Here is a 27,638-nt window from a genome sequence, read left to right as displayed (position 1 = left end):
ATGAGACAATACTGATCGCTATAAAATAACAAGTGAAGCAGAAAGCCAGACCGCCCTGCCCTGTTGCGAAGTTAATGCTTTGCCAATTCATCAGTCACCTGGGTTGTTAATTATTGACCTGTTGCTGCAAAGACACCTACTGTACAGCTACAACACAGCCAGACGTCTCCCGTGACCTTCACCCCCACGAAGGCCAAGGCTTCCCGTGCAGTTCTCTTGTGTCCGAGCAGAGCAACCACGGCAGCTTTCCTGGGCGCTGCCCCGGCAGCCCCGCTCGGACGCTGCGCTCGGGCAGCCCGGGCCAGGGGGTTAACCACTTCAAACAATGGAGCCTGGCATCACTTGGCCGGACACATGACGAATGAGTAATTCACGAGTTCACGCAGGTAGTGATTTACAGTCTGGATTTGAGCTGGAATATTGCTAGAGGGGGAGTGTGGAGCTTTCAAGTAAAGAGCCGAGTGACTCACTTTCTCGGTATTTGTTTTCTTGCACTGCCTTTGCTCCCCATGCCTCATGCACGATCTCGCAACCAAGCCTTGCTCTCCAGTAAAACAGCTGAACTTTCCCTTACACCAGATCAGTAGTTTTAAAATTAATCAGCAAGCCTCAGTCACACTGCGGGTCACAAGTGCCTCTTTGTGCAGGTATAATCAGGTAGCACCACAGCAAACACTGCGGGCAATATCCCTGGGGCACTCGCACTGATTTCAACAGCCTTGTGCCGCTGATGCCAGCCAAGGATCTGCCCCTCCACAGGAGCCGTTCTTTCATGTGGATGGGGTGGGGAGAAGCAGCAGAACAGAATATGAATTCAAGTGTGCTGGGTGTATAAGAATCGGTAAGAGCATGATCTCCACTCCCTTGATTTAAAACTAGCACTTGAAAAATAAGCAAGAGAGAAGTCACAAAAATGCCCCTCCTGAAAACCTAGAGCTCCTGACCAGAAGCTGGTTCCTTCCAACGATGCTTGACATTACAAGAGCTCACAAAGATACCCTGAAGTACAAGGACCTCACCGGCCACAGATTCGCCTGGGATGGCTTTTGTCTCCGTGGCAGAAGAGTACATTGACAACACAACCATGTTTCAGGTAGTTGTTGGCATCTGGAATGAGGGCCACAGTGCTACATCCTTAGTTTCTAGTATCTGTGTCTGACCCCACAGCAATTTTCCCAGGAATACAATTCTCAAGCCTCTGTTCTCTTTGAAACAAGAAGTCAGAAGGCCCCATGCAATAATGCAAACGGTAGCTCGGTACCCTTCACTTTTAGGTGTATCATTATAATAATGAGCAGCCAAAGTTACACCTATTTGTTTTACACAGAACTATCAAGAGTCACTTAAGAATAACTGAATAAGTTTATAGAAATTCTTATCTATGAACACTGGTCTCCTGCAGGTTCTTTTGAAGAGATTGTGTTCTCATCGAAGCCAGTGTCTGGGGAAGGGAGAGCAGACTGAATATGAAATGGAAGCAGACTTTCTCCAGATGTGGCAGACGCAGCTTCCAGTTCTTGCTGGAAACTGAAGCTATTTCGGAACATCATTCTTTATTTATGGCATTTATTATTTATTGCCTTTATCTTGCATGTGTAGAGCAAGCAGAAAATCTCCTCCAAATGCACCACACTCCAGTGAGCTCTGGATGGCAGCAACACACAGCATAGGAGCATTGGCCCCAGTGCTGCAGGTGTTTCCCATCCTTTGCCCGAGTGCCAGGACAGGTACCCCAGCATGAGTGCAGCTGAGAGACGGCTTCGTCTTGCCTCTGTGATTCCTGATGGCTTTGGCACTTCCTGAACAACCTGTCTAGCATCATGAGGAATGGCATCTAGAGGGGCAACGGAGAGCCTGTTTTTCCCCTGCTCTGCAAATCTACTGGAAAAACAAGTCCACTCATGAACTTTGCACATGCACTATCAAAAGCAGTCATGTACCCAGCCTTCACACCCCAGCTGCACAGGCATGATCGCCCAAAAAAGAGCTTTTCAAGCCACCTCTAAGAGTACAAGCTCCAAGTCTCACCTTCCAACCACATCACCCGTCCCTAACCTGTCAAATAAAACTGAACGCTGGCATGCACAGGTCTTGTACTGTAATCACACAGCTAACTGCTCAACAGGAATAGTCTCTGCTTTAATACCTTTCATTCCTCAAGGGAGTTGAACCAAATCTGGCTAATATAGAGTTTGACTTTAAGTGTGCTTTCCACACATGTTTTTCAAACGTAGTTCAACAGCGGTTCCTGGGAATGCTTATAGAGCATGGGATTATAAGCACTCAGCAGTTCCCTATCTGGCTCTGGTCACAAACATCAGGTAATAAAACTGAATAAGAAATGACATAATAGTAGTGCCTCCAGTGAGGATAAACTCCTGTTACACTGTGATAAAGTTTATATCAAAGCTCTCTGATACGCTTAGGTTGCTTGAAGGTAAAACCCACTCTCCATGAAACTATTTAAGCTCTGCTCTTATGTAACAGTCAAAATTTTGCCCTTAGCAAATGAATCCATCTCTCCCTGCTTGAAATATGTTAATGAGAAGTGACCTTTTGAGAGTGCTTTAAATCTCCCTTAGTAATGTGAAACCCAGGAGCACACTGGGAAGTTAAGAACAAACTTATCTAACATCAATTGTACTTGCTTAGTTTCCAAAAAGCAGCTGGTTCCAAGTTGTCACAGCAATCGGACTGGAAGGGCCCGCGGTGCTTGGGCTTCTTTTTTTTTTTTGACAGAACTGATGCACTTGTCTCTAAACCTGAGGGCACAAATACCACTTTCAGAGTGAGTCATCTTGGAGTAAACAGAAATGTTGCTACAGACCTGAGTAGGCGCTATCACGTTTTGTTTTGCAGGAGTTTTATAGATAATGCTCAAAAGTCTTAGGAAAAGCTTTGAGAGAGTCTCTCTTGCATCTTCCTTCTCCTCCCTCATCCTTCCTCTCTCCTGCCTATTCTATTTCGAGTAGTCACAGAGCATTTCCTGGTGTTGCCTTTTTATCCTCTCAGCCTTGCAATTGGTAGAGCTTAGTGTACTCTTGCACTTGTGGAGTTTAGCGTCAGAAATTCTGATAGGTAAGAGTGAGGTGTGAATGTAAATGTGCTTCTGGGAAACCACCAGAAAAAAAATAATAAGCAAGAGTTAAAAAACTGGCATCCGTTGAGAACTAAGGATACAATTGAGTGCAATTAATGCTGGCAAACATCAAGGACGGTATTTTCTGCATCAAGAACACAGCACAGACGAAGAGTCAGCAGAAGACCTGTGCTTCTTATTGAAGGACAGGAGGATGGCAAGAAGAGAATTGTACATACCGTACCTCTTTCCTGCTACCCTAACAGGAAAATATGGTGTAGCTGTAAGATACCCAAAATGAGGAAACAAGAGACAATTGCCTAAGATGTAGGGAGGGTAAAGTAAACAAGGTTCTTCTTGTCCTGATAACTGCTGACTTCAAAAAGGTATTAAAAGACCTATTCAAAACCCAATTCACTGTCACCATTCAGGAGGAACACAGCAGATGGAATGGGGATGCAGGAGCTGGCATCCCTTGCTCTCCATGCTGCCGCGACCAATCCTGCCCGGACTACTCGGGCATGCACATATGGGTGGTTTTGACTCTGTAGGTATGAGAAGGCGGATAGATACGACTTAGAAAAGTCAAGTAAAATATATGTCTCCTTTCCTTTCCATCAGGTCTTTCACTGAATTTTTCAGACATGAATTCCTACACATTTATTTGGGTTGAGTGCTTTGATGACGCAAATATAGAGTCATTGGCTTGTAACAACTGAACGGCGTTAGTCAGCGATGCGAAACCTGGCAAAGCAGAGACCGACAGGCTGCTCAGCAATAAATCCTTATCTTAAGCACTTTTAAAAAAAATGTTTAGAGCTACGGAGAGCAGGGGACTGGCTTTGTTCACACTCTTCAATCACTTCTGCATCTTACTCTCCACTTTCCCTCTGTTTTTCTTTGTCGTGGTACATACCGAACAAAATCACATATGAAAGGAAAGTTGCAATCCGGAGACCCTTCCAAACTCTCAAAATATTTTAGAGGGTAGACTGTGGTTTTGCAAAACTGTTCTCTGAAGTGCTTGAGTACCGTTGAAATTCCCGAACGACAACAGTTTCTGAGGGTAACATTTCTGACAGTGTGGTGTGACTGAAAAGCCTAAAATTCTAGTGCCACTTTGGGGAAAGAGAAGGATGATGTGGCCTCTGAATCAACCATAAAAGTTCCCCTTCTTCCCTCCCCCTCAGTCAGTACAACCTGGTTTGCACTTCCTTGGCGTTAGGCACTGCGTTCCCAGGGACTCTTTGAGGAACATGAGCCTAAAAGCTTTACCAAGGTGTGTGAGCCTACACGGCAGACTGAGTCCAGAGTCCAGTTAGAGACCTTGGTGCTACCTTTAACCTCATCAGCTTGGATACCAACAGAAACCAAACCCTCAGGGAGCCTGGAGCATGATCTGTGCCCATCTTCACTCCCAAATCCCGCCTGGTACTTGCCTCTGGATTCCATCACCAATGCCAGCCCTGGCGCACCCGCAGTCCATCCCCAGCCCTGTCAATAGCACTGTTAACACCTCCAGTAAATAGCTTTGCTCTTCTGTTTTCCACCTTGTGAAATACATCTAACAATATTTATGCAGCTTTTCAAAACGCTTGGACAGGCTTATGCAATTAATCACAAAGGTACTTTTACTAAACTACTAATTCAAGAAGCGCAGCGTGAGCATTCTGGTGTTACAGCAAGAGCAAGCATGTCCTTAAAAGGTGCAGTGTGGTAACAAAGGCTCACATTTGGAGTCTTCTGGGTAGAACAGCAAGTTTGGTCCTCAGCTGATTGCTCTTGGCTAAAAAACCCGGTCCCATGAGTGAGTAGTTCAGAAGTGCTCACCGAAAATTATCACAGGATGGGGGATTAAACATACATTCCTGAACAGAAGAAGAAAATCCTTTTTCTTTTCTTTTTTGTCCTAGAAATTAGAGCTTTCTGTAGCAAGATGGTGAATACCTTCTCCGCGTGCACATGCAAGGAAACCTGCTTGGCTCCGTGCACCTACAAGCACAGGCGCGTGTCCCCCCGCATGTCCCCAAAGCCCACTCACGCTGCACCCCCTGTAACGCGGTATGGCAGCGGCTGTTACCGATGCAGAGCGAAGGAGGACATGACTGCAATTCACGGCCACTTTATTTCCTCTTGCAGAGTGGTGCAGAAAGGCTGGGTTCGTATGAGAAGCGGAGAGCTGTGTGAATGAGTAAGCGAGGAAACGCGTGTTCATGTACACATCATTGCGTGTGAGCGAGAAGTTGGAAGGAAGTGCTCAGGAAACGCATCCCAGCCAAAAATTTGCCTATTTGCCTATAAAAATATGCCTATTTGCCCAGGAACCGCTGTTACCATACAGGCAGGTGTATCTCTGGGCAGTGTTTATGAGGACAAGTCAGCAAGCACAGGCTACCAAACTGTAACAAGAAGCTCTTCTACGGCTTCACCCCCTACACTCGTTCCACCTGTTGTCTACAGCTTTGGAAGAATAAAGTGTCTCGGCTTACTTTAAAAGGGAACGTGGGGATTAAACTGGAGTTTAAGATTTTTCACAGAAAGAATGACAGATTCATTGTATTGACCTCTATGGCAAGACTTTAATTTCCTGCCAGCACCTTTTGAAGGGAATATGGATCAAATGAGACTCTAACAAGTGCAAACAACAATGACGTGCCAGAGATCTTGTAGGCTAAACTTTTTGCAAATGCTGATATTGTAGAAATTTGCTTTCATGACATTCATTGACAGGGCAGATTTTCTGAAATGTGCTAAATAGATTTCAAATTTTTAAAATAACATCTTCTAAGGGTCAGATTTGCTCTAATTCGGATAGGGAGATACATGGCAGCTGTGGACATGTTGTAAGCTATGTTCCATGCCCAGAATAATTTCCCATCAAATTTCATTTAGACAGGGCAATTTACTGAACAAATTGCAGAATAAACAGACCTGTTTGGAGAATCTGTTATCTTGGCAATTGTCTTAGTGACCTGGCTCTTAATTTCTTCCTCCCATCAGAAGCTGGCTGCCAGTCCGAGGGGTTTTTGTCAATGAGAATTGACAGTAAAACCTACCCTGCAGTGAAAGAGAGGCCTCTAGAACAGCTACAGGTCTGGCGGGCTCCGTGTACTGCCTGTCTGCTGTCCCATGCCACCTTCAGAGGGCCACAGAAATGATCCGAGGCCGGGCTGGGAGAGCTGGGGTTGTTCAGCTGGAGAAGAGAAGGCTGCGGGGAGACCTTATTGTGGCCTCCCAGTGCTTAAAGGGAGACCATTGGAAAGATGAGCGGAATCTCTTTAGCAAGGCCTGTTGTGACAGGTCAAGGGGTGATGGTTTTGAACTAAAGGAGGGGAGATTTAGACTGGATACAAGGAAAAAAATTTTTACAGCGAGGGTGGTGACACACTGGCCCAGGTTGCCCAGAGAGGTGGTCAATGCCCCATCCCTGGAAACACTCAAGGCCAGGCTGGACGGGGCTCTGAGCAACCTGATCGAGTTGAAAATGTCCCTGCTCACTGCAGGGGGTTGGACTAGATGGGCTCTAAAGGTCCCTTCCCACCCAAACCATCCTGTGAGTCTATGATCTGTACCTGGTGCTTGCCCTTACACCGCACACTCGTGGGCAGGGATGGCCTCGCAGGTCAGAGAGGGCGTCCTGCAGCACCCCCCGGGGTGCCAGTCCCAGCTTCCAAGATGGCAAGTGGGTGAAGATGATTAATACTGCAAAACAAGCCATGATCTGCAGGGCATTTTTCTGCCCTAACCAGCTTAAAAAGGACAAGGAGCAGAGGATCTCACTCCAGAGATGTTCCTGCTTTGTCTATGGGGCACCCTGCCATCTATTTACTATCCAAATATCACCGCGAGTGCAAGATTTTCTCACACACTTCACAGGAAATCTTTTGTTTAAATTTCGCTGCTGTTAATTGAGATACTGAACGCAGCATTTCGCACGGTGCGTTAGAGTATCTGTTCTTCTAAGAGGAGGACTATCCAGGATGAAGATGGGTTGCCAGAGTACAGGATTACATAGAATTAGACAGCAACAACAACAAAAAGCATATTATGTGAGATTAGAAGTAGATGACTAGCTGTGGGCTCTCCCCCCTGCCCAGCCCCTGTATGTTCTTGCATGGTCAAAGAATAATGGCATAAAAAAGTCAACTCTTAATTCAGCTTGGAACTGCTCCCTTGAAGCAGCAACGTCCTGCGAGCTCTGGTCCGAACCAGACAGACACCGAGGCAGGAGCTGTCGACTGCACCAACCTCCTCCTACCGCACCAACCTCCTCCCGCCGCGCCAACCTCCTCCCGCCGCGCCAACCTCCTCCTACAGAACCAACCTCCTCCCGCCATGCCAACCTCCTCCCGCCGCGCCAACCTCCTCCCACCACGCCAACCTCCTCCTACAGAACCAACCTCCTCCCGCCGCGCCAACCTCCTCCCGCCGCGCCAACCTCCTCCCACCACGCCAACCTCCTCCCACCACGCCAACCTCCTCCTACAGAACCAACCTCCTCCCGCCGCGCCAACCTCCTCCCACCACGCCAACCTCCTCCTACCGCGCCAACCACCTCCCAAAGCACCAACCTCCTCCCACCGCACCAACCTCCTCCCACCGCACCAACCTCCTCCCGCCGCACCAACCTCCTCCCGCCGCGCCAACCTCCTCCCGCCGCGCCAACCTCCTCCCACCGCGCCAACCTCCTCCCGCCGCACCAACCTCCTCCCACCGCACCAACCTCCTCCTACCACGCCAACCTCCTCCTGCCGCGCCAACCTGCTCCTACCGCACAAACCTCCTCCCGCCGCGCCAACCTCCTCCCGCCGCACCAACCTCCTCCTACAGCACCAACCTCCTCCCGCCGCACCAACCTCCTCCTGCCGCGCCAACCTGCTCCTACCGCACCAACCTCCTGCCGCCGCACCAACCTCCTCCCGCCGCAACAACCTCCTCCCGTCGCGCCAACCTCCTCCTGCCGCGCCAACCTCCTCCTACAGAACCAACCTCCTCCCGCCGTGCCAACCTCCTCCCGCCGCGTCAACCTCCTCCTACCGCACCAACCTCCTCCTACAGCACCAACCTCCTCCTACCGCGCCAACCACCTCCCACAGCACCAACCTCCTCCCGCCGCACCAACCTCCTCCCGCCGCGCCAACCTCCTCCCGCCGCGCCAACCTCCTCCCGCCGCACCAACCTCCTCCTGCCGCGCCAACCTGCTCCTACCGCACCAACCTCCTCCCGCCGCGCCAACCTCCTCCCGCCGCACCAACCTCCTCGCGCCGCACCAACCTCCTCCTGCCGCGCCAACCTGCTCCTACCGCACCAACCTCCTCCTACAGCACCAACCGCCTCCCACCGCGCCAACCTCCTCCCACCGCGCCAACCTCCTCCCACGGCGCCAACCTCCTCCCACCGCGCCAACCTCCTCCCGCCGCGCCAACCTCCTCCCGCCGCGCCAACCTCCTCCTGCTGCGCCAACCTCCTCCTGCCACGCCAACCTCCTCCCACCGCACCAACCTCCTCCCGCCGCACCAACCTCCTCCTACAGCACCAACCGCCTCCCACCGCACCAACCTCCTCCTACAGCACCAACCGCCTCCCACCGCACCAACCTCCTCCCACCGCACCAACCTCCTCCGGCCGCACCAACCTCCTCCCGCCGCGCCAACCTCCTCCTGCCGCACCAACCTCCTCCTACCGCACCAACCTCCTCCTACAGCACCAACCTCATCCTGCCGCACCAACCTCCTCCTACCGCGCCAACCTCCTCCCACCACGCCAACCTCCTCCTACCATGCCAACCTCCTCCTACAGCACCAACCGCCTCCCACCACACCAACCTCCTCCTACAGCACCAACCGCCTCCCACCGCACCAACCTCCTCCTACCGCGCCAACCTCCTCCCGCCGCGCCAACCTCCTCCCACCGCACCAACCTCCTCCTACCGTACCAACCGCCTCCCACCGCACCAACCTCCTCCTACAGCACCAACCGCCTCCCACTGCACCAACCTCCTCCTACAGCACCAACCGCCTCCCACCGCACCACCCTCCTCCTACAGCACCAACCGCCTCCTACCGCACCAACCTCCTCCTACTGCGCCAACCGCCTCCCACCATACCAACCTCCTCCTACCGTACCAACCGCCTCCCACCGCACCAACCTCCTCCTACAGCACCAACCTCCTCCCGCCGCACCAACCTCCTCCTACAGCACCAACCGCCTCCTACCGCACCAACCTCCTCCTACAGCGCCAACCGCCTCCCACCACACCAACCTCCTCCTACAGCACCAACCGCCTCCCACCGCACCAACCTCCTCCTACCGCGCCAACCTCCTCCTACAGCACCAACCTCATCCTGCCGCACCAACCTCCTCCCACTGCACCAACCTCCTCCTACCGCGCCAACCTCCTCCCACCACGCCAACCTCCTCCTACCATGCCAACCTCCTCCTACAGCACCAACCGCCTCCCACCACACCAACCTCCTCCTACAGCACCAACCGCCTCCCACCGCACCAACCTCCTCCTACCGCGCCAACCTCCTCCTACCGCACCAACCTCCTCCCACCGCACCAACCTCCTCCTACCGTACCAACCGCCTCCCACCGCACCAACCTCCTCCTGCCGCACCAACCTCCTCCTACAGCACCAACCGCCTCCCACTGCACCAACCTCCTCCTACAGAACCAACCGCCTCCCACCGCACCACCCTCCTCCTACAGCACCAACTGCCTCCTACCGCACCAACCTCCTCCTACTGCGCCAACCGCCTCCCACCACACCAACCTCCTCCTACCGTACCAACCGCCTCCCACCGCACCAACCTCCTCCTACAGCACCAACCTCCTCCCACTGCACCAACCTCCTCCTACAGCACCAACCGCCTCCCACCGCACCAACCTCCTCCTACAGCACCAACCGCCTCCTACCGCACCAACCTCCTCCTACCGCGCCAACCGCCTCCCACCACACCAACCTCCTCCTACAGCACCAACCGCCTCCCACCGCGCCAACCTCCTCCTACCGTACCAACCGCCTCCCACCGCGCCAACCTCCTCCCACCGCGCCAACCTCCTCCCGCCGCACCAACCTCCTCCTGCCGCACCAACCTCCTCCCACCGCGCCAACCTCCTCCTACAGCACCAACCGCCTCCCACCGCGCCAACCTCCTCCCGCCGCGCCAACCTCCTCCCGCCGCGCCAACCTCCTCCCGCCACGCCAACCTCCTCCCGCCGCACCAACCTCCTCCTGCCGCGCCAACCTGCTCCCACCGCACCAACCTCCTCCTACCGCACCAACCTCCTCCCACAGCACCAACCTCCTCCTACAGCACCAACCTCCTCCCACCACACCAACCTCCTCCTACCGCACCAACCTCCTCCTGCCGCACCAACCTCCTCCCGCCGCACCAACCTCCTCCTACCGCACCAACCTCCTCCCACCGCACCAACCTCCTCCTACCGCACCAACCTCCTCCTACAGCACCAACCTCCTCCCGCCGCACCAACCTCCTCCCGCCGCACCAACCTCCTCCTACCGCGCCAACCGCCTCCTACCGCGCCAACCTCCTCCTATAGCACCAACCGCCTCCCACCACACCAACCTCCTCCTACAGCACCAACTGCCTCCCACCGCACCAACCTCCTCCTACCGCGCCAACCTCCTCCTACCGTACCAACCGCCTCCCACCGCACCAACCTCCTCCTACAGCACCAACCGCCTCCCACCGCACCAACCTCCTCCTACAGCACCAACCGCCTCCCACCGCACCAACCTCCTCCTACAGCACCAACCGCCTCCTACCACACCAACCTCCTCCTACTGCGCCAACCTCCTCCCACCACGCCAACCTCCTCCTACAGCACCAACCTCCTCCTGCCGCGCCAACCTCCTCCTGCCGCACCAACCTCCTCCTACCGCACCAACCGCCTCCTGCCGCACCAACCTCCTCCCACCGCACCAACCTCCTCCTACAGCACCAACCGCCTCCCGCCACACCAACTGCCTCCTACCACCACACCAACCTGCTCCCGCCGCACCAACCTGCTCCCTCCGCACCAACCGCCTCGTAGCAGTAATTAAAAAACCTCCAAAAAGTAGAAACCAGAGACTTTTAGAGAGGCATATGTGAACTACATATCTGGCCTTCACAGAAAGAAATGGGAGGACGGGTGCTTAAAAATCCTAGGATCTTTTCAAAATATGGGTCTAAATCACCCGGGGAAGACCCTATCTTTTCCATGAGCCACTTTGCTTTACTCCCCCCAGCTCTTCCACTCTGACCCCTCTTCAGGTGTCGAGCTGGGTTTTTTTTTCTTTTCAAATGCAATATTAATGAAAGGGTATATATACTAATTAAGTTAGGTCATAGAAGTTATTTGTCTAGTAGAGAGGCAGAATCCATTCCAATTCAATAAAACATAATTTCATTTTATAGTTTTTCCACTTTTATTCATGCCCCTATTGGACTCATCCTAGAATCTTTTGTAAAATTGGGTGTCTTTAGTATGAATAAACATTATAAAATTTTCTTATTCAATTTGTTACTCCGTTCTATAGCTGACAAGAGTCCTTAAAAGTTCCAGTGTTCATTTAGTAAAATACTTGGGCAACTGTATCCCAAATATTTTACCCCTGAAATCTTGTAATGTTTCTTTCTCATGAATTTTGTTTTACTCTTTCATGGCACTGGTGAGCTTGGAAATACTGCAAAATCAGCCTTTCTTCGGGCGTTCTGGGACATTTTGCACAGAACTATCCAAGGCCAGGATGCTCAGAAGAAAACAAGATCTTTTAAAAAATGTTTTCCTGAAGCTTTATGAAACTTCAAAAAAAAAAAAAAGTCTGGCTCCAGATTAGTATCTTAGCAAGCTTCAAGGTTACTGTGCCCTTCCCTAATTTTTACGATTGAAAACAAAAAGAGGAAAAAAAAGCCCCATTAATTTTCCTAGGCATCAGATCAGAGCTCAAAAATATCTACCAGACTTATTTTAAGAAAGGAACTTGGAAATGTGTAACTAAACCCACTAGAGAAATTGCCACACACACAAAAGCAGTGATTACATGGGGTATTGACTTAAAGATTTTGTAATCTCCTCTGCGCCTGTGCACGTTCTTCTCCTCTCTTATCTACATGCAGACACACAAATCAAGACTGCAAACGCTCACATAATGAAGACGCAGATGAGGGGACACGTGTTTAAACGCACTGCAGAATTTAAGGGTTTTTTTAGTTCGTTTTAATATTTTTTCCTGCGTTTGCGCACAGGAGTCGAAGCCCACGGCTCTACACCCGAAGGATACGATACCAGCACGAATGACACACGGGCTGCCTGTGAAAGATGAGCGCTGGATGTTCTTCCCCGGCTGCACGAAGCCATTAAATGCCTCAGGTTAGGGACAGTGGTGCCCGCAGCTGGTGGCACACAGGGAACAGGTATAACAACTCTTGTGCAAAGTGCATGGGTCTTTCTCCCACTACTTCTTTAAAGTGATGCAAATTTAAAGCCATCGCCCTGTTTGAATGGAGTTGAGGCAGTGGAAAAGGAATTGCTGAGGTTCTGTCTCTCATTTATATTAACGTCTTTATGCCTGTATTTGAATGGTATTAGCAAATACCTAAGTATCTCTGCCACTATTTGCTAACCTAAGTAATTGCTAACAGCACATTAATATAGTGCAGGGATTTGGGGAAGCTTTACTGATACTATCAGTGCTGTCAGAGCCTCAAATAAATGAGGTGAGCAAGAGTGGCAGCTTACAAAAAGTCAACCCAAGCCAAGAGCTGTAATAGCACAAGGAAAGACCACGACAAGAGCCACTCTACGGCAACAGCCGCTCAGCGTTAACCTTGGAACTACCGCCGTTGTGAACACAAAGTATTTCAGACAGTGCCGATGAGCTGCGCTAAGCTGGAGCGCACATTACTGCTGTTTGCTATCTTCCCTCTGAAATATTATACCAAGTCTGTTCTTTAAAAATAGTTTTCATTGTTTTCTGAGGATTAAAACACCAACAATAACAGGAAAGCGTGGATTAGCAACTCAAAATAGTCAGCTAATAAATGTGCGGTATTCTGTAAAAAAATTGACTAACTTTCAATTAAATGCATTTGGAAGTTTGTTTTACTTGATTTAATTTTCAGAATTTTACCTTTTGCAGGTAATAATTTGAAAGGACCTTTTCTATTTAATGTACCTGTGTACGTTTGCGTTGGCACTCAGCAAATGTACTCTTTAAACAGGATGGTTAAAAACTTCTCCTGTACAAATGTAATTTTAAAGCAGTCTTTACTTTGCCTCCAATTAAAATACTCAAACAGGCCAAAAGTCACACGGAAACCAGGAAAAGACGGTAAATAAGTTTTGGCTGAATGACATCAATTTAAGCCTGGCTGTGTTCCAACTCAGAAAGAAAAATAAATGCAAGTCAGTAAGTTTTGAATTAGCTAATGTTTACAGGCTGAGTGTGGACAGGTTAGGACAGCGGGCTGACCTGTTGCTTCCATTTGGAGATGCGGCTGTGGAGAGCGAACGCAAGAGTTTGCCAACCTGCCAGGCCCCAGCCACCGAAAGTGCCATTCACAGGGTTGGCTCCTGCCTCTTGTAGCCCTCCTGTGTCTCCTGTCCTGGCAGCTTTAGAGCAACAACCTACCTACTCTATGGCAGATGCAGTTTTTCTTCCAGATACCCAACTCCCTTATCCCTCCTTCACCAGTTTGCCCCACCTTAGTGGATTAAAACCCTGATGCAGAAAAATATATCTGCAGTAAGAGGCACACCTTAGAGCAGGATGAAACTAGAAGGCACTCTCTGTATGGGAATCACAGCCAGTTCCCTATCATATGACTTCATGGGGCAGGTACTTACCTGGGACAGACGAAACTCAAGAGGTCTGGTGTTTGTCTTGTAGTCTCACTTTTTTTTTCTGGCTGATTTGGATCTGGAAACGTTCCAGCACCGTATGGCCACAGGCTTATCTGATTGAAGACAACAGTGCGTGGAGTGAGCAAACAGCCACACTGGGCCTTGCCTTTGTTCCTTCTCTTCTATGCTCAGTGCCTGTCCTTCTCACGGAGCACGTGGAGGGTGGCTGGAGAAACACGATCCACACAAAAGTGCCTGATCACAAGATGAGGGAAGCTGGTAGGCAGGGATCACTTTGTACAGACCTGTATTTTAGGTCCGGAAACTCCCTTTTTAGACCTGACCCCTCCATGACCAAAGCACCGCAGCTCTGCTCGTTTATACCCAGTCAAGGACTATTTGGAATTCTTTTTTTTTTTTTAACTTTAGAAAGAGCTTACTCCGAGCTATTCAGAAGCAACACAGCATCGTTAGTGGAGGCTCTAGGCTACTTTGCTGCTGAGAAGACTGAGACTTAAAAGATCTGAAATCGGTTCTTTATGTCACTAGACTTCCTATGAGACTCCTTAGTCCCAAACTCTCCAAAGCGCTACTTCTGTAAAGCAGGATTAAATACATGCTTTAATTCACCTTTTGTCTTTTGATGACTTGCAGTCTCTTTGGAAAAGCGAATGGCTCAGATCAGGACTGCCAACTCCAAGCATTCAAAACCATCAGCCAGGCCTAAAAAAATAACAGAGAGACCAGGAGATTAAAAAAAAACAAACACCAAACCAATGCATTTGGAGTTCTTTTTATTTGCTTTCTCAGTTTTACATTGCTCAGGTTCATGTTTTCAAGCATTTCTCTAGATCCCTGAGACCTAGAAAACTGCTTTCCTTTTAATTAAAAGAATAATAACAGAAAGCTGAGACTGAACTATTCACATGACTCCAGGGATCAAGACTTTAGGGAAAGCAGTAAGTGTACTGAGACTCATCACGAAACCACATGAGCTGGCAGGCGCTCTGTGCCTCATGACTACCAGGAGCAGGCCCCAGCAAACACAGCCATTTATCATTTCTAGCTTGCTATTGTTAGAAGTGGCTCTCCCGTCTCAGAAGAAAGATGCATCTTCATATATCACAGAAGGCTTCCAGCACTGTCCTCACCGCTTGCACTGAGGAGCAATGGTTTTCAGGCCCCTAGTTTGCTGTGGCTCCAGTGGAGTCATCCCAGTGCAAATACCATTGAGGGGGCACATTGGACCATTCAGTACCAGGATTGGAAGTAAGACCCTTCACACATCCCACCCAAAGGGACCAGAAATCACCAGGACGGTACAGCACTTCAACTTGATGATCCTAGAGGTCTTTTCTAACCTTAATGATTCTATGATTCTGTGCTCATACCTAAGAAAACGCTCAGGTACTGCTTGAGAGCAGCTGAAGTATGCAGAGCAGTTTAGGTAAGTAAAATGATGTGATATGAATAAGTGCCAAGGCAGAAGAGATATCTATTTTGAAGGAAAAAGTGTAGTTGAATCCACTGATCTATCCTGTCACACTGACTCGCAGCTGCCTATTGTCAGCAATGCTGAATAAGCACTTTCAAGGCCCGTTTAATGAAGACAACATGAGAAGCAACGAAACACGTTCAAGCATCGCAATTCCCTGTAGCCGAAGTATCCAAAGATGCTCCAGCTCATCAGTGGGGTGTGTGGTTTTTTGTTTTTTGCTTTTCTCATAGTTGCTTACATCAAAACAATATAAAAAACCAAGATGACCAACATCTTGCCCTGAGTCCAAACACTGTCCGTATTCTCTCACAAGGTGTGACAGCTCACTGCAAAGCTGCAGCTCAGTTTCACACAATCCCGAAGATACAGGTCTGGTCCAGAAGGTTGCCACCAGGCTGGATGGACACCTGCAGCAAACCACCCAATTTGCACATCCCAGCTTTCCCTACCTGTAAGATGGGGAAACATTGACCTCATTGACAAAGTGTTTTACGACCTACTGATGAAAAGCATTATATAAAAGAAAGGTACGATTAGACTGTTAAGGTCTGATTCTTATCTATAAGAAGGAGGTGTAAGAGGGTCTTAACTGCATTTGCACCTGCGCAATGGCCCTTTGATCTTGAAAGGATAGTGTCAAAGAATATCGGGGCCACTTGCAGCCATGTCTGTTGCTTCAGAGCCCGGCTTAAAAGAAGATTAGTAAAGCCACAGATCATTTTAGAAGGCTGCAGTTCAGAGGGAGTGGGGAGAATTGTCTCCTCACCCTTGTGGGTAGCGACCATCTCCGAGAGGACGGCTTTTCCGAAGGCTCCAGAGCTAACCGAGGGAATAGCAGAAAGCCACTGCTGCTGTTCTCATAGGCTGAGACTCACAAGTAGCTGGAAGCAAAAGGAGGAAGTGGTTAACATAGGAAAGAAAAGGCAAACGTTACTTTGGAATCATACATCACAGCAAGCATTTCCATGAGGAAGTCAGCAGAAGACGACACACAGCTCCTTCTCACCAGCCTCCCTTCTCGGTGGTCTCTTAAGAGCGTGCACATATGGCTATTATTAGTTATCACAAGGTAAGGTACAGCGTAAACCTGCCGCTCACTCCCTCCTCAGCTACCCCTGCACACACGCTTTCATCTCAGCGTGAAAGAATGTGCCCGTTCGCTGCAGGTCAAGGTCTCTCCCTGTGCAATAAAACATGCCTGTGGGGTTTGCTGCAGAGCACCTGCCATGCACTTATTTCCACACATCTGTTCTCTTTGTTTGGACTAAGCGGGTTGGGAAATGGCTTCAGCTACCCTGCATTCGTGTGAAGCGGGGACACATCTAACTGCTCACTGTTATGCTGCTGAGGTCACGGAGAACGGGATAATTTCAAAAGGTCATTAATGTGTTTGATTTTTGACTGCTTTATATCCTTTGAAGACGTTTCTCATATTCATCAGGAGAATACAAAATCTACATGTTGGAGGTCGGAGCAGTCTAAAGGTGTTTTGGGGGCAGTTCTCTGAAAGGATCAAGGCCTGAAAAAGCTAAAGGCAGCTACTGAAACTGAACAGCAAACCCCACATGTCTTTTGAGACAGTAGACGGGGCCAAGAAGATGTCTTAGGCTAGAGAGGAGCTGCAGCTGCTATAAAAGCCAAGGCTGTTTATAATATGAAGTCTTTATCACATAAGGATGTTAACTGGGGTGAAAAGAGGCTGCTGTGCTAGACATGGCTCCCTGATGTAGACACAATTGTACTTGTAGGGCTTGTTTTACTCAAGCAGAAGGTACCTTTACTCTGCTGGTCCAAAGCACAGCTTGGCTGGTGGATAGCTCTGTCCACACTGGGAGCTCTTTGTCAGTAACTACATCAAGTTCCCTATGCCAGGAAAAATCTCCTGCTGCAGAGGTAGCTCAGGTCGGACAGTTGCTTCTTTGTTCATATTCTTGCCTCAAGCAAAGAGGTAAGATGGCTCAGTAAAATGTTCTCTATGTTCTCTACGTGTGTGGGAAGCAATTGGAGTCCTTTAGACTGGAGACACCATGACAGGTCATCCAGGTAAAATAGCTCTGCTTCCCCTTTCTTGTTTGCCAGAGAAAAGCTGCCTGTCTTGCCAGCTCTCCCCGAACTCCCCATGAGGGAAAGGACTTGAGCTGAAAGGCCTGATTGTGGCAGAGCCGGCAGGACAGCAGGCAGGGCAGGCAGGTGCGAGACCTTCCATGGGCAATGCGGGGGTGAAGGAGGGTGAGGACGGGCAGAGACGAAGCTCAGTTCATGGAGGTCTAAGGTGTCGAACCATTCTTGTCGTGCACAGACATCACCTTGCACAGCTCTAACACAGCCTAGTAGGTCTCCCCAGAGCCTTGGGTGGTGCCTCCTTCCTCCTAAAAGCCAGCTCTAAGAATTGAGACACTCTTTGCCCTCATGCACAGCAAGCAGAGCCCCGGATGGATGCCAGCCAGCAAAGAATCGTGTTAGATACCACGTCGCGGTAATCCATACAGGATTCCTCTGGCCCTTGGCAAAATTGAGCCACACCTCGCCTACAAACAACACAACAAACAACACCTTGAAAAAACAGGAACTAAGACCACAGTGCTTAATTCACAATGATCTGCATTGTCACTCGTGGTGTACAGATGGAGAACATTAAACACCTCGTACGTGTGCACACAATTGCACAACACGTGGCACAGCCAGCATCGGGGCTGCATGTTTTCTGAGAAGCATTAACCTTCAAAAAGTCACCCTAAATCATGTTAAGAAGTTAAGAGAAGCTAGTGGTTCTTGAGATATATATCGACTATACTTTCAATTAACTACCTACTGCCTGCATTAGCTTGCTACTGTATATATGACATCACATTGGTGCCGGAGAATTAAGCAAAATGCAACTCACAAAGAGGGATGTAGAAGGAAGATGAAGTAATCATTTTTTGTCTTATATTTTGAAGAAAAGGGAAGTAAAGAAGGAAGCAACATACTTGTAACATACCGTATATGTCTATAATCTTCTCCAAGGCAAAAAGGGTGACAGAAATGTAAAAAGTTTGTAATGAGGTTTCATTAGTCAGAATCAGATGACAGTCTGTGATTTGATTAGAGCCACATCAAAAATAACTCAGCTGGTGCTAAATCAGTTTCGATCACAGTTTAGGCGAAGAAATTCTACTTTATATCAAACCCTGGCAACACAAAAGTAGCCAAGTGCTGCACATAAGCTGAGGGGCAGGTAACTAATAGCTAGAAGGGAGGTAACTTTTCCAAACACTCTGAACAGGTCTAAAGCATCCGCCTGATTATATCCTTCCACAGAAACCCAGGAAATCAGGAGGACAAAACTTTGAAGACAGATAGCTGAGGAAAAGAAGCCTAATTCACTTTGGGAATGTGTGAGACAACAGAGGCAAGCGCAAGAAAAAGCTTTATGTAAAGAGTAGGTTTTAAAGAGGAACTGTTGAGCTGATCCAAGGGCCCTGGAAAGCAATAGAAGGTCTTCTGTTGACTTCAATGGGTTTTGGATCAGCTCTGGAAATGGAGGGGAAGGGCCTGGGGCTGGCACGGAGAGGCAGGCTGTGGGGAGACTGGAATGCAGCTGCGAATAGACGGAGGAAGCAAACAGGAGCGTAGGCCTGGAACGCAGATGCAAAAGCCACATGGTTTGGTTTGTATGTCAGAGAAAAATAACCTGCAGGCTGGCTTGGGTTAAAGCTTGGGGAAAAGAAAATGGAGGTCAGCGGAAGGCAGGTTACTATTTGAGCTGAACCAACAGACCTGTGGTTGGTTTGATGGCAGCTGCATGTGAAATAGCCCATTCCTCCCCTGAACGTGCTCCCAGGAGGAACAGGATGCAGTCGCTGTGCTGACACTGTCCCAGGGTTAGATGGGGGAAAGCAGAAGAGGACAAATGGACATGGAAGTTATTAAATGTTGAGACAAACTGGTCATCCAGTTTTACCACCACCCGCCCCCAAGTATGAAAACTTCTGTCTCAGACATTGCACAATTGTTAAGGGGTTTCAAAAAGTCAGAAGCAGCTTTCCTGTCAGCTGAGACCTCACAGATACCTCTTTGACCACCTCTGGGGGAAGAAGCTACAAACATGCTGTTACAGAATCAGTGAAGCAAGGGCAAAACCATCAAATGCTTCCCAGCTCACAAAAGGAAATGACATCCAATTCCCTTTCAAGTCTCCCCAAGACCTTCACCACATCCCATTCCCTTCTTAACGCCAGCTCTTTGTTGGGGTCTTGTGTCTACTCATAAGTAACTCCCTTACATACTGTTTGAAAGTACACCTTATTAAGTACATTAGCTTGGGAGATTGGTGGGGTCGTACATGGTTTTGAAGTGCGTCACGCAGAGAGAGTGAGCTGAGATAAATGCTTGGATAGCAGCCACTCATTTTTAAAACCAGTTGTTCGCAGTTATTTTTCTTATTTATTTTTGTAATGCAAAGATGTAGTCCAAGAATGCACTGCTTATTTCCCTTCATGTAGCATTTAAAATACTAAATTGTCTACCTTTTAGGCTAAGCTTTACCTTTACAGAACTAAAAAGACACCGACATAAATTAAATGACCCAGCTCCCCTCTGATGCTCGCTTTGACTGAAATGAACACCTCGACAGGGACACATCCAAATCCTTCACAACTACGCTTCATGAATTCTTTGCCTGAAGTGCTCTTTCATAACCTGGGATGGCAACACAGTTTGGCGTGGTATGTGACTTTTCTTACAGAAAATAAGCTCGCTCTGTCTCCAAGCTATAACGTCCCAAAGAAGTTGCTACCAAGAAGCATTCCTGTCCCAGGAGCGTCAGGTTGCAGCTCTGGCCTGGGAAGGCTCAGCTCCCAAGGCACGCAGCGAGACAGAAGGACCATCTAGAAAGGTGCCCTTTATCAGAGCACAGTGCTAGCTAAAATTAGTGGTGTTACGATAGCAGGTGGGAGATTAATATTGATCCAGGTTATGATAACGTTGCTGCAGCTCACCAGGACTCCTGGGCTCCAGTCCTGCAGCTGAGAAGAGGTTTGAGGGTAGTTACCAGGACCCTGGCAGACAGATGCCCTTTTCCTCTCTCAGGCACTCTTCCCGCCACTAAATCCTGCTCCAGGGGCTCTCAAACACTTGCAGACACCGTTCAAGCCCACCATTACTCATGAAGAACGCAGTGTTTGCACTAGCACATCTTGGAGCAGGCTTGGAGGCCAGACAATATGTCTGGTCTACACTTAGTCCTATGAAGAAGTATTTTACACTTCCATATCCCCTGTAAAAACATCTTGCTTCTACCAAAGCAGAGCACGCTCTTCAACGGACCAGAATAAATTATTTGTAAAATGCAAATGCTGGAGGAAGACCCGAGCGCTAAACGTCCAGAAAAGCTGCACGTAGGGTTTGCATGTGCCTCCAGCCCGGCGTCTCTCAGAGCAACTGAAGCCAAAGCAACATGCCTGGGCTGCCCTGCTCTCACAGGGGACGAGATGAAGTTATTCTGCACTCAGCCTCCATCACGTACCCCACCGCGAAGCGGCGCGAAGGGATGTGAAGCTCTCCTGCTTCTGTTCAGCAGCGGTTTACGTCCGTTTTAAAATCGCTTTGCCTCACTGTAAATGGCTAAACAAAATAAGGACACACAGATGATCAGGCTCATCGTAGAATCGAGTTTTACTATTACGTTACCAGTTCTGCGCCGAAGCTGATCATTGCAATCATATTGCACAAAAGTTGTTTTTAATTAGTACCATTTCTATCCTTAAAGAAAGCTCAGAGCCCATTTGTTGGTAGCTCCCCATCTGTCCCAGATGTCTGGAGATTCAGCAAAATCTAAGGGGAAGGTATTTACAATTTCAGCACTGAATGTTCAATTGACTCAAAGTTTCAAATTATTCAATTGTTCAAATTGTTCAAGATTCCAACGTCCAAAAAATCAGAACTTTTCAACACACACCTGAGACTTGAGGGAGAAATATTCATCCAATAAAACTTGTATTAGAAGTGTAAACTTTTGTTACTTAGTTATGGCAGTGAGATTTCCCCTGTAGAATTACATAGATATATTTATTTATGAATGCAATACATTTTTGTATATATATATATATATACTGGATAATATGTATTGCTAATGTAAACATATATTCCTATACTACAGTACAGAGCACAATCCAGTCTAGTTCTATGTACTCCATCATACCTGTTCCAACATATGAGAAGTTCAACCCCCTCAAAGCGGTTCTATATGGGTAGCTGAGGCCCCCAGAAGCAGACAGTATTCTTTTCTTACAACTGGCTAAGTCAGTGCGATAAGCTTCTAGCATAGATTTTTAGAGTATTATTAGACAGATACCACCTTGATTGCTCATTTGTCTGCAGCCCCTTTTATCACATCATCACATGAAACCTCAAGCAAACATTACTAATATAGATGGAAGGGGCAGAAAAGGACCTACCCAGTGTTTATATTCTAGATATGATTCACAGATTCAGAATTACATGTACATTTACCCGCTCTCTAAACCCTTCCCTTCTGTACGGATTAAAGGGTAATCAGCAAGAACTGAAAGACACATTTAGCACCAGCCGTGAGTATGTGTTTTACCTTAAAGCTCTTGAAAATTTTCCCATTCCTGGAGCCACTGGTGGTTCCCACTGTTTCTCTTGTAGCTTTTCACCAGCCAGACTATGAAAACAAAACATTAGGGCCAGTCCAATCTCCCTCATTATTTATTTATTTATTTCTATTTTTCCTGATGAACAGTTTTTCAAAGAAGCAATCAATATATCACAATTCGTGTGACATTAACTAACCCGCAGGAACTTCCGCTTGCTGTAACAGACTGTGACTTCAAAATTGTGCAACACCTTTAGCAAACACTTCCTCATATAGGAACAAGAATAAAGTTGAACAACTCACTCGCTCTCGTTCACTGCCCCAGAGAGGACTGCTCAAAGCCGCGGCAGCCTGGGAACCCGGCTTGGCCAGACCACGGAGACCACTGCTAGACAAGCGCAACTGAGATGGCTTACGCACTTCTTCTTTCTGTTGTTTTGCTACATTTTCTCCAACAAGGTATGGCTTTTTTATTTTATTTTATCCTTTATCAGTGGTTGCTATGGATAACTTTATACAGCTTTTATGGATTTTTAATCATTAACATGTAGATAATACTGAAGAACAGTAAATTAAAGCCATTGAAAAAAATGGTATTGCTGAAGTTAGGGATGTTTGCTGTTTTCTCTTTCTGTTCCAAGCCATTATCTAAACTTCTCTAGTTAGAGAATTATTTACTTGTCTGAAAACTGGCCATAGATCGCCTGAAGACCCAGAACCGGTCACTTTTGTGAGCCAGCAGGAAAGTACTTCCCCTGCAAGTGAGCTGATAATTTATCCAGTTGGGACAACTTATTACACTGACAGCATTTTGGCCATAAAAGAAAAGACTTTTATTTGAATTCAATTAATGACATTACCTGAATAAAAATAGGCAGCACCCTTATGATCTGTGTGATACTTCAGGTCATAAGTGTTCACATGGCTTAACCTTAACAGACCACGCTTTTTTTTCCACGTGCATTGTTTCTTTCAATTCCCATAAACCAGGAACAGATTTTTTCAGAGCTTGGCATGCACGAGCATGTTTTATATACCAGGTTTTATATACCTAATCAGACGTGCAGTTTGTATTCGGGCAGGTATCTTTATGATTTCATTAGTTGTACAGAATAACCGGAAATGTGCACAGCACTAATGCTTAAGGTGTTACAAGTATTCTTTCTTGACAAAACCAAACCTTCGTTGTCAGCGAAATCCCCACCAACAATTTTTCTTCCTGGTTTAGGCTCTTGAAAAAGTACATAACTATTTGTTCCTTATTAGCACTTTTTTCTAGCTGTTGTATGAGGCCAAGGAATTTCTTTTCTCCTTAAAGCCACTGACTCAAGACAATGCCTGAAGCAAGACAAAGACAATATACTGCATTGATTAAAAAAAACTACCTCTAAGAAACAATTTGTTCCAGAACAAAACTAACCCGTTTTCCTCGAAATGCTGTTTGTATCACACTGCAGGAAAAGGGAAAGCTTAGTTCTGAGTCTCGATTCAAATCTAGCCTAAGCTTGAACCACCTGGGCTACAGCTGACACTGTAAAGAGTCAGCAACAGGGAGTGGATAAATAAAATCAGAGCAGAGAACTCTGTTTGAGAGGTCTACGATATTGCTGTGATCGTTACCTAAGAACATACTTTAAGCTCATGGAAAGGCTAAACCTGCCAAGCAAAAGATTTTTTAAAAGTAAACATGATTAATTGCTTAAAATATAAAGCATCACTGCAAATCACAGACACAGACTTGCACTTGGTATTTGCAAACAGCATGTGCTCGGGTAGTTACTGTGCGTTGTGTAACGGCTCAGCTGATGTCAGGTAACATCTTAGGGCTCATTACCATTATACCAGCACGCCTTTCTCTGCAGCGCTCAGCTTTGTCAAGATGCCACCAAGTTTATTCTGCAATTATTTTTGGAAGGCGTTTAATCAAATGAAGCAGTTATGAAGAATTAATCTGTTTATTTTACTGGAACAATTTGCATGAGGATGTGCTCTGTTGTTCCAGATATAGAAAATTACAGTACTTGGATGCCCCACTGTAGCTTCTTCTACGGGAGAACTTATCTTGGGCCGCATATCTCCGGGACACAGGGCTCTACCCACCCTGGGGACAGTGATGCACAGACATCAATATGATGGATACAAAATGTCCGTTTATTTAGCTGCGTCACACGCTTATATAGCTCTTGCGCTACCTGTTCCTGCCACTCCTATGGGGAGGAGTCTATCTTTCCGTCACATCCCGTAATCTTCCGGTCGCCGATCCCTGTCTATTCCCCTACATCTCCCCCTCCCCATGCTACTAAAATTCTACAAAGCTACTTGCGTAAGCGAATACATATTGCGGTCAGGTCTATATTCATGTAACTCTCGCAGGCGCTCTTTGATTTGTCTTATAACACAGCATAACAATGGTAGCCCACAAGTAACCATGGTTACTACACACAACAAGATCCCCCCAGTTATTACTATCCAGTTCCAGTTTATATCTCTCTTTTGCTGCCCTTTCCCAGTGTCGCTCTCGTTGCAATATTGCTTGCGATCTTGTCAAGGAGCTCATTTCTTTTCCCAATGGTACAGCTAGCATGAGGATCCATGTCAGCAGACCCTGCAAAGAGACAACTCAGAAAGGGATTATTCACTGCACATCCTTGCACAGTTCTGCTTTCACACACTTTGCAGGCACCCATTCTATGCGCCCTTCATTCTCAACCGCGGCGTAGCCCCTCCCCAGGCATCTCAGTTTCCATCCTCTCTCCCATTGCTCACTGCCTGGGAACCTTACTCGTACCTGTGGATAGCGCTCGCCGGCTTGAGCTTTGCCAAAGTGCTTCTCCACTGCTGTAACTTGCTCCTGCCCGCGTATAAAATGATTAAGCGAATATAATGCACGCATTAAAATAGTTTGCTGAGCTGCTACGGGTATAGTTCCCTTATACCCCTCCCCCTCCCCAAGCTGTATTATTTTTGCTTTCAAGGTGCGATGAGCGCGTTCTACTATTGCCTGCCCTGTGCTATTGTAAGCAATGCCGTGTTTCAATACAATATTCCAAGCCTTACACCATTCTTGGGTATTTCGAGCGCGAAAGCATGGGCCATTATCTGTTTTTATCTCGGTAGGCTTTCCAAGCCACGCCATCACCGTGGTCCAATGCGTAGTCAAGTGCGTTGCGGTCTGCTTCCGATGTTGAGTAGCCATGATGACTCCACTATAAGTATCAATTGTAACTGCCAGGTGCTTTCCGGGGGCCAACTGTGGGCATTCAGTAAAGTCAGTCTGCCAGATGGAATTTGCTTCCAGTCCTCGAGGGTTGACTCCTGCCTCCCACAATGGCGAGTGCTGACAGTAAGGACAGGTGGCTACTACTTCTCTCGCTGCTCTTATTGAGATGCTACACTCCTTTGCCAAGGCTTTAGCACCCAGGTGCAGTTGTTCATGCAGTTTCTTTGCCTCTGCCAAGGTCCAGACTCCCGCGGCTGCCTCATCAGCCATGCGATTCCCCTCAATCAGTGGTCCAGGCCCTGTCTGATGACTGCGAATGTGAATTACTGTCACCGTTGCTCCTCGCTGTGATAAAGCAATCTCTAGCATCAAGGCAATTTCCGTGTGCGGTACACCCTCTCGTTTCATGGACATGACTAACTTATACACATATAAGGAGTCTGTGCACACATTTATATGCCGACCTATATCCTTTTGCAGGGCCATCTCTAGCGCTTTCGCCTCCAGCCACTGCACACTTCTACCTTGCTCCTCATACGTCTGTCGCATCCAACTATTCTCTTCCTTCCACACTACCGCTGCTCTGTTTGTCTTTGAGGAAGCATCTGTGAAATATGTTGGTCCTGGGTGAGGGGTATCCAAAACTCTACTATCCACACTCAAATCTACCACTTTGGCTGTTTCGGCCCACCTCTGTACCGTGCCTGTGAGTATTTTCCCTGGGTATGAGTATACTGCCAATTGGATATCTTCTTCACTCTCTACCACCTTCTGCCACTTCTCCCCATTCCACGGCACTGTCAGCTTATCCGGCTCTTTCCCAAAAATTACCTTGCTTTCCCGTCGCAGACGCCAAATCATTCCCCCGGCTACCTTAACTTTTGTGGAGAATGCATCCTTGGGAACCTTCTGATATACCCATCGCAGTGGTTTTTCCTCCCCTGCTCGTATTTGATATAGCAATCCTAACCCTCCACAGGCGGTCAGAACCCAACCCGCAATTAATTCCTCCTGGGGGTCCCACCGCCATACTCCTTCCTTTTGCATTCGACGTTCTATCATCTGCAACTGCTGGACTGCCTCAGCGTCTAAACTCCTGGGCTCCCATGGGTCGGTCCCTTTCAGCAACGCATAGAAAGGTTGCATCTCCTCACCGGTGACGCGCACGAATGTCCGCAACCACTGCAGTGCTCCTACCAGCTTCTGGACATCGTGTAAATTTTTAACCTTAGGTGTAAGTTTAATAGGCTGAGCTCGTATGGAATCCCCTTCTATTCTAGCACCCAGAAATCCACACACTGGTCCTCGCTGTACTTTTGCCTCAGCTATCTTGAGGCCCTGTTCCGCAAGGCCCCTTTGGGTGTCTGAAAAGACTTGTTCACACAGCGCCTCGGTGGGCGCAGCTATGAGGACGTCATCCATGTAGTGGATCATGTAGATTCTCTCCTGATACTGCTGCCTTACTCGCTGCAGTGCAGAAGCCACATACCTCTGGCAGATCGCTGGAGAGTTTTTCATCCCCTGCGGAAGTACTGTCCACTGCCATCTACTACCTGGGTCTGCGCGGTTCACCGCGGGCAGAGTAAAGGCAAATCTCTTTCTATCATCTGGATGTAGCGGAATGCTGAAGAAGCAGTCTTTGATATCTAAAACAATGACTCGCCATCCTTTCGGGACAGCACTCAGATCTGGTAGGCCAGGTTGGAGAGGCCCCATGTCCTCCATTTGCTGATTTACTGCTCTAAGGTCATGCAGCATCCTCCATTGGTTTTTATCTTTCTTTCTTATAGCAAATATAGGGGTGTTCCACGGGCTCATCGAGGGCTCTAAGTGCCCTGCTTCGTGCTCTCGTTTTACTATAGCTCTTACAGCCTCTGTTTTCTCTGTTGTCAGGGGCCACTGCTCCACCCAGACGGGCTGTTCGGTTTTCCACACTAACTTGTGCTGATGAAGCCTCTCTGAGGCAGTGGCCCTTATGATAAATTTTTCAACCCGATCCCCATCTGGGCAAGGGCGTCTCGCCCTAACAAGGGGCTTGCTACCCCATCTGCTACTAGTATGGTCACTACAGCCGTGAGGAGCTTCCCTGCATCCTCGTCCATGACTTCGAGTTTCACAGGGCAAGTACTTGTTCTCGTCTGTTGTTCTCCTCCTACCCCTATTATACGTTTTCCCATGGCGAGGGGCCAAGTTGATGGCCACCGTTTGAGTGACATTATGGTGACATCTGCCCCGGTATCCACTAACATTCCCAGGCATATTCGTGCTGGGTAACTCGGTTCTTGCGGGGTAATCATCACTGCTGCCATGGGTCTCTCATCACAGCCTATGACCAAGGCCACGCGGGGGCTGTAACCTGCAAATCTTGCCCCCCTGCGTGACGGTTCAC

General features: G+C 48.1%; 1 protein-coding gene and 1 long non-coding RNA gene across 2 annotated transcripts in view; one reads left to right on the top strand and one right to left on the bottom strand.

Moving 5' to 3' along the window:
• The window catches only part of LOC135317031 (uncharacterized), a 150,128-nt gene that overhangs the window by 26,673 nt on the left and 95,817 nt on the right, over positions 1 to 27,638 (bottom strand). The window contains exons 3-4 of the long non-coding RNA XR_010376177.1: positions 14,564 to 14,656; positions 13,937 to 14,046 (exon numbers count right to left, since the gene is read on the bottom strand). This is a non-coding gene — a long non-coding RNA (uncharacterized LOC135317031). The remainder of the gene's footprint in view (positions 1 to 13,936; positions 14,047 to 14,563; positions 14,657 to 27,638) is intronic.
• Positions 22,308 to 27,638, top strand: part of ADAM28 (ADAM metallopeptidase domain 28) — a 29,976-nt gene continuing 24,645 nt past the window's right edge. Inside the window, exon 1 of the mRNA XM_064472582.1 lies at positions 22,308 to 22,488. Within this exon, the coding sequence (XP_064328652.1) occupies positions 22,437 to 22,488 (52 nt within the window). The 5' untranslated portion in view covers positions 22,308 to 22,436. The remainder of the gene's footprint in view (positions 22,489 to 27,638) is intronic.

The sequence above is a fragment of the Phalacrocorax carbo genome, chromosome 24 (assembly GCF_963921805.1).
Source record: "Phalacrocorax carbo chromosome 24, bPhaCar2.1, whole genome shotgun sequence".
Taxonomy (NCBI): Eukaryota; Metazoa; Chordata; class Aves; order Suliformes; family Phalacrocoracidae; genus Phalacrocorax; species Phalacrocorax carbo.
This window is presented reverse-complemented; position numbering and strand designations above follow the sequence as displayed.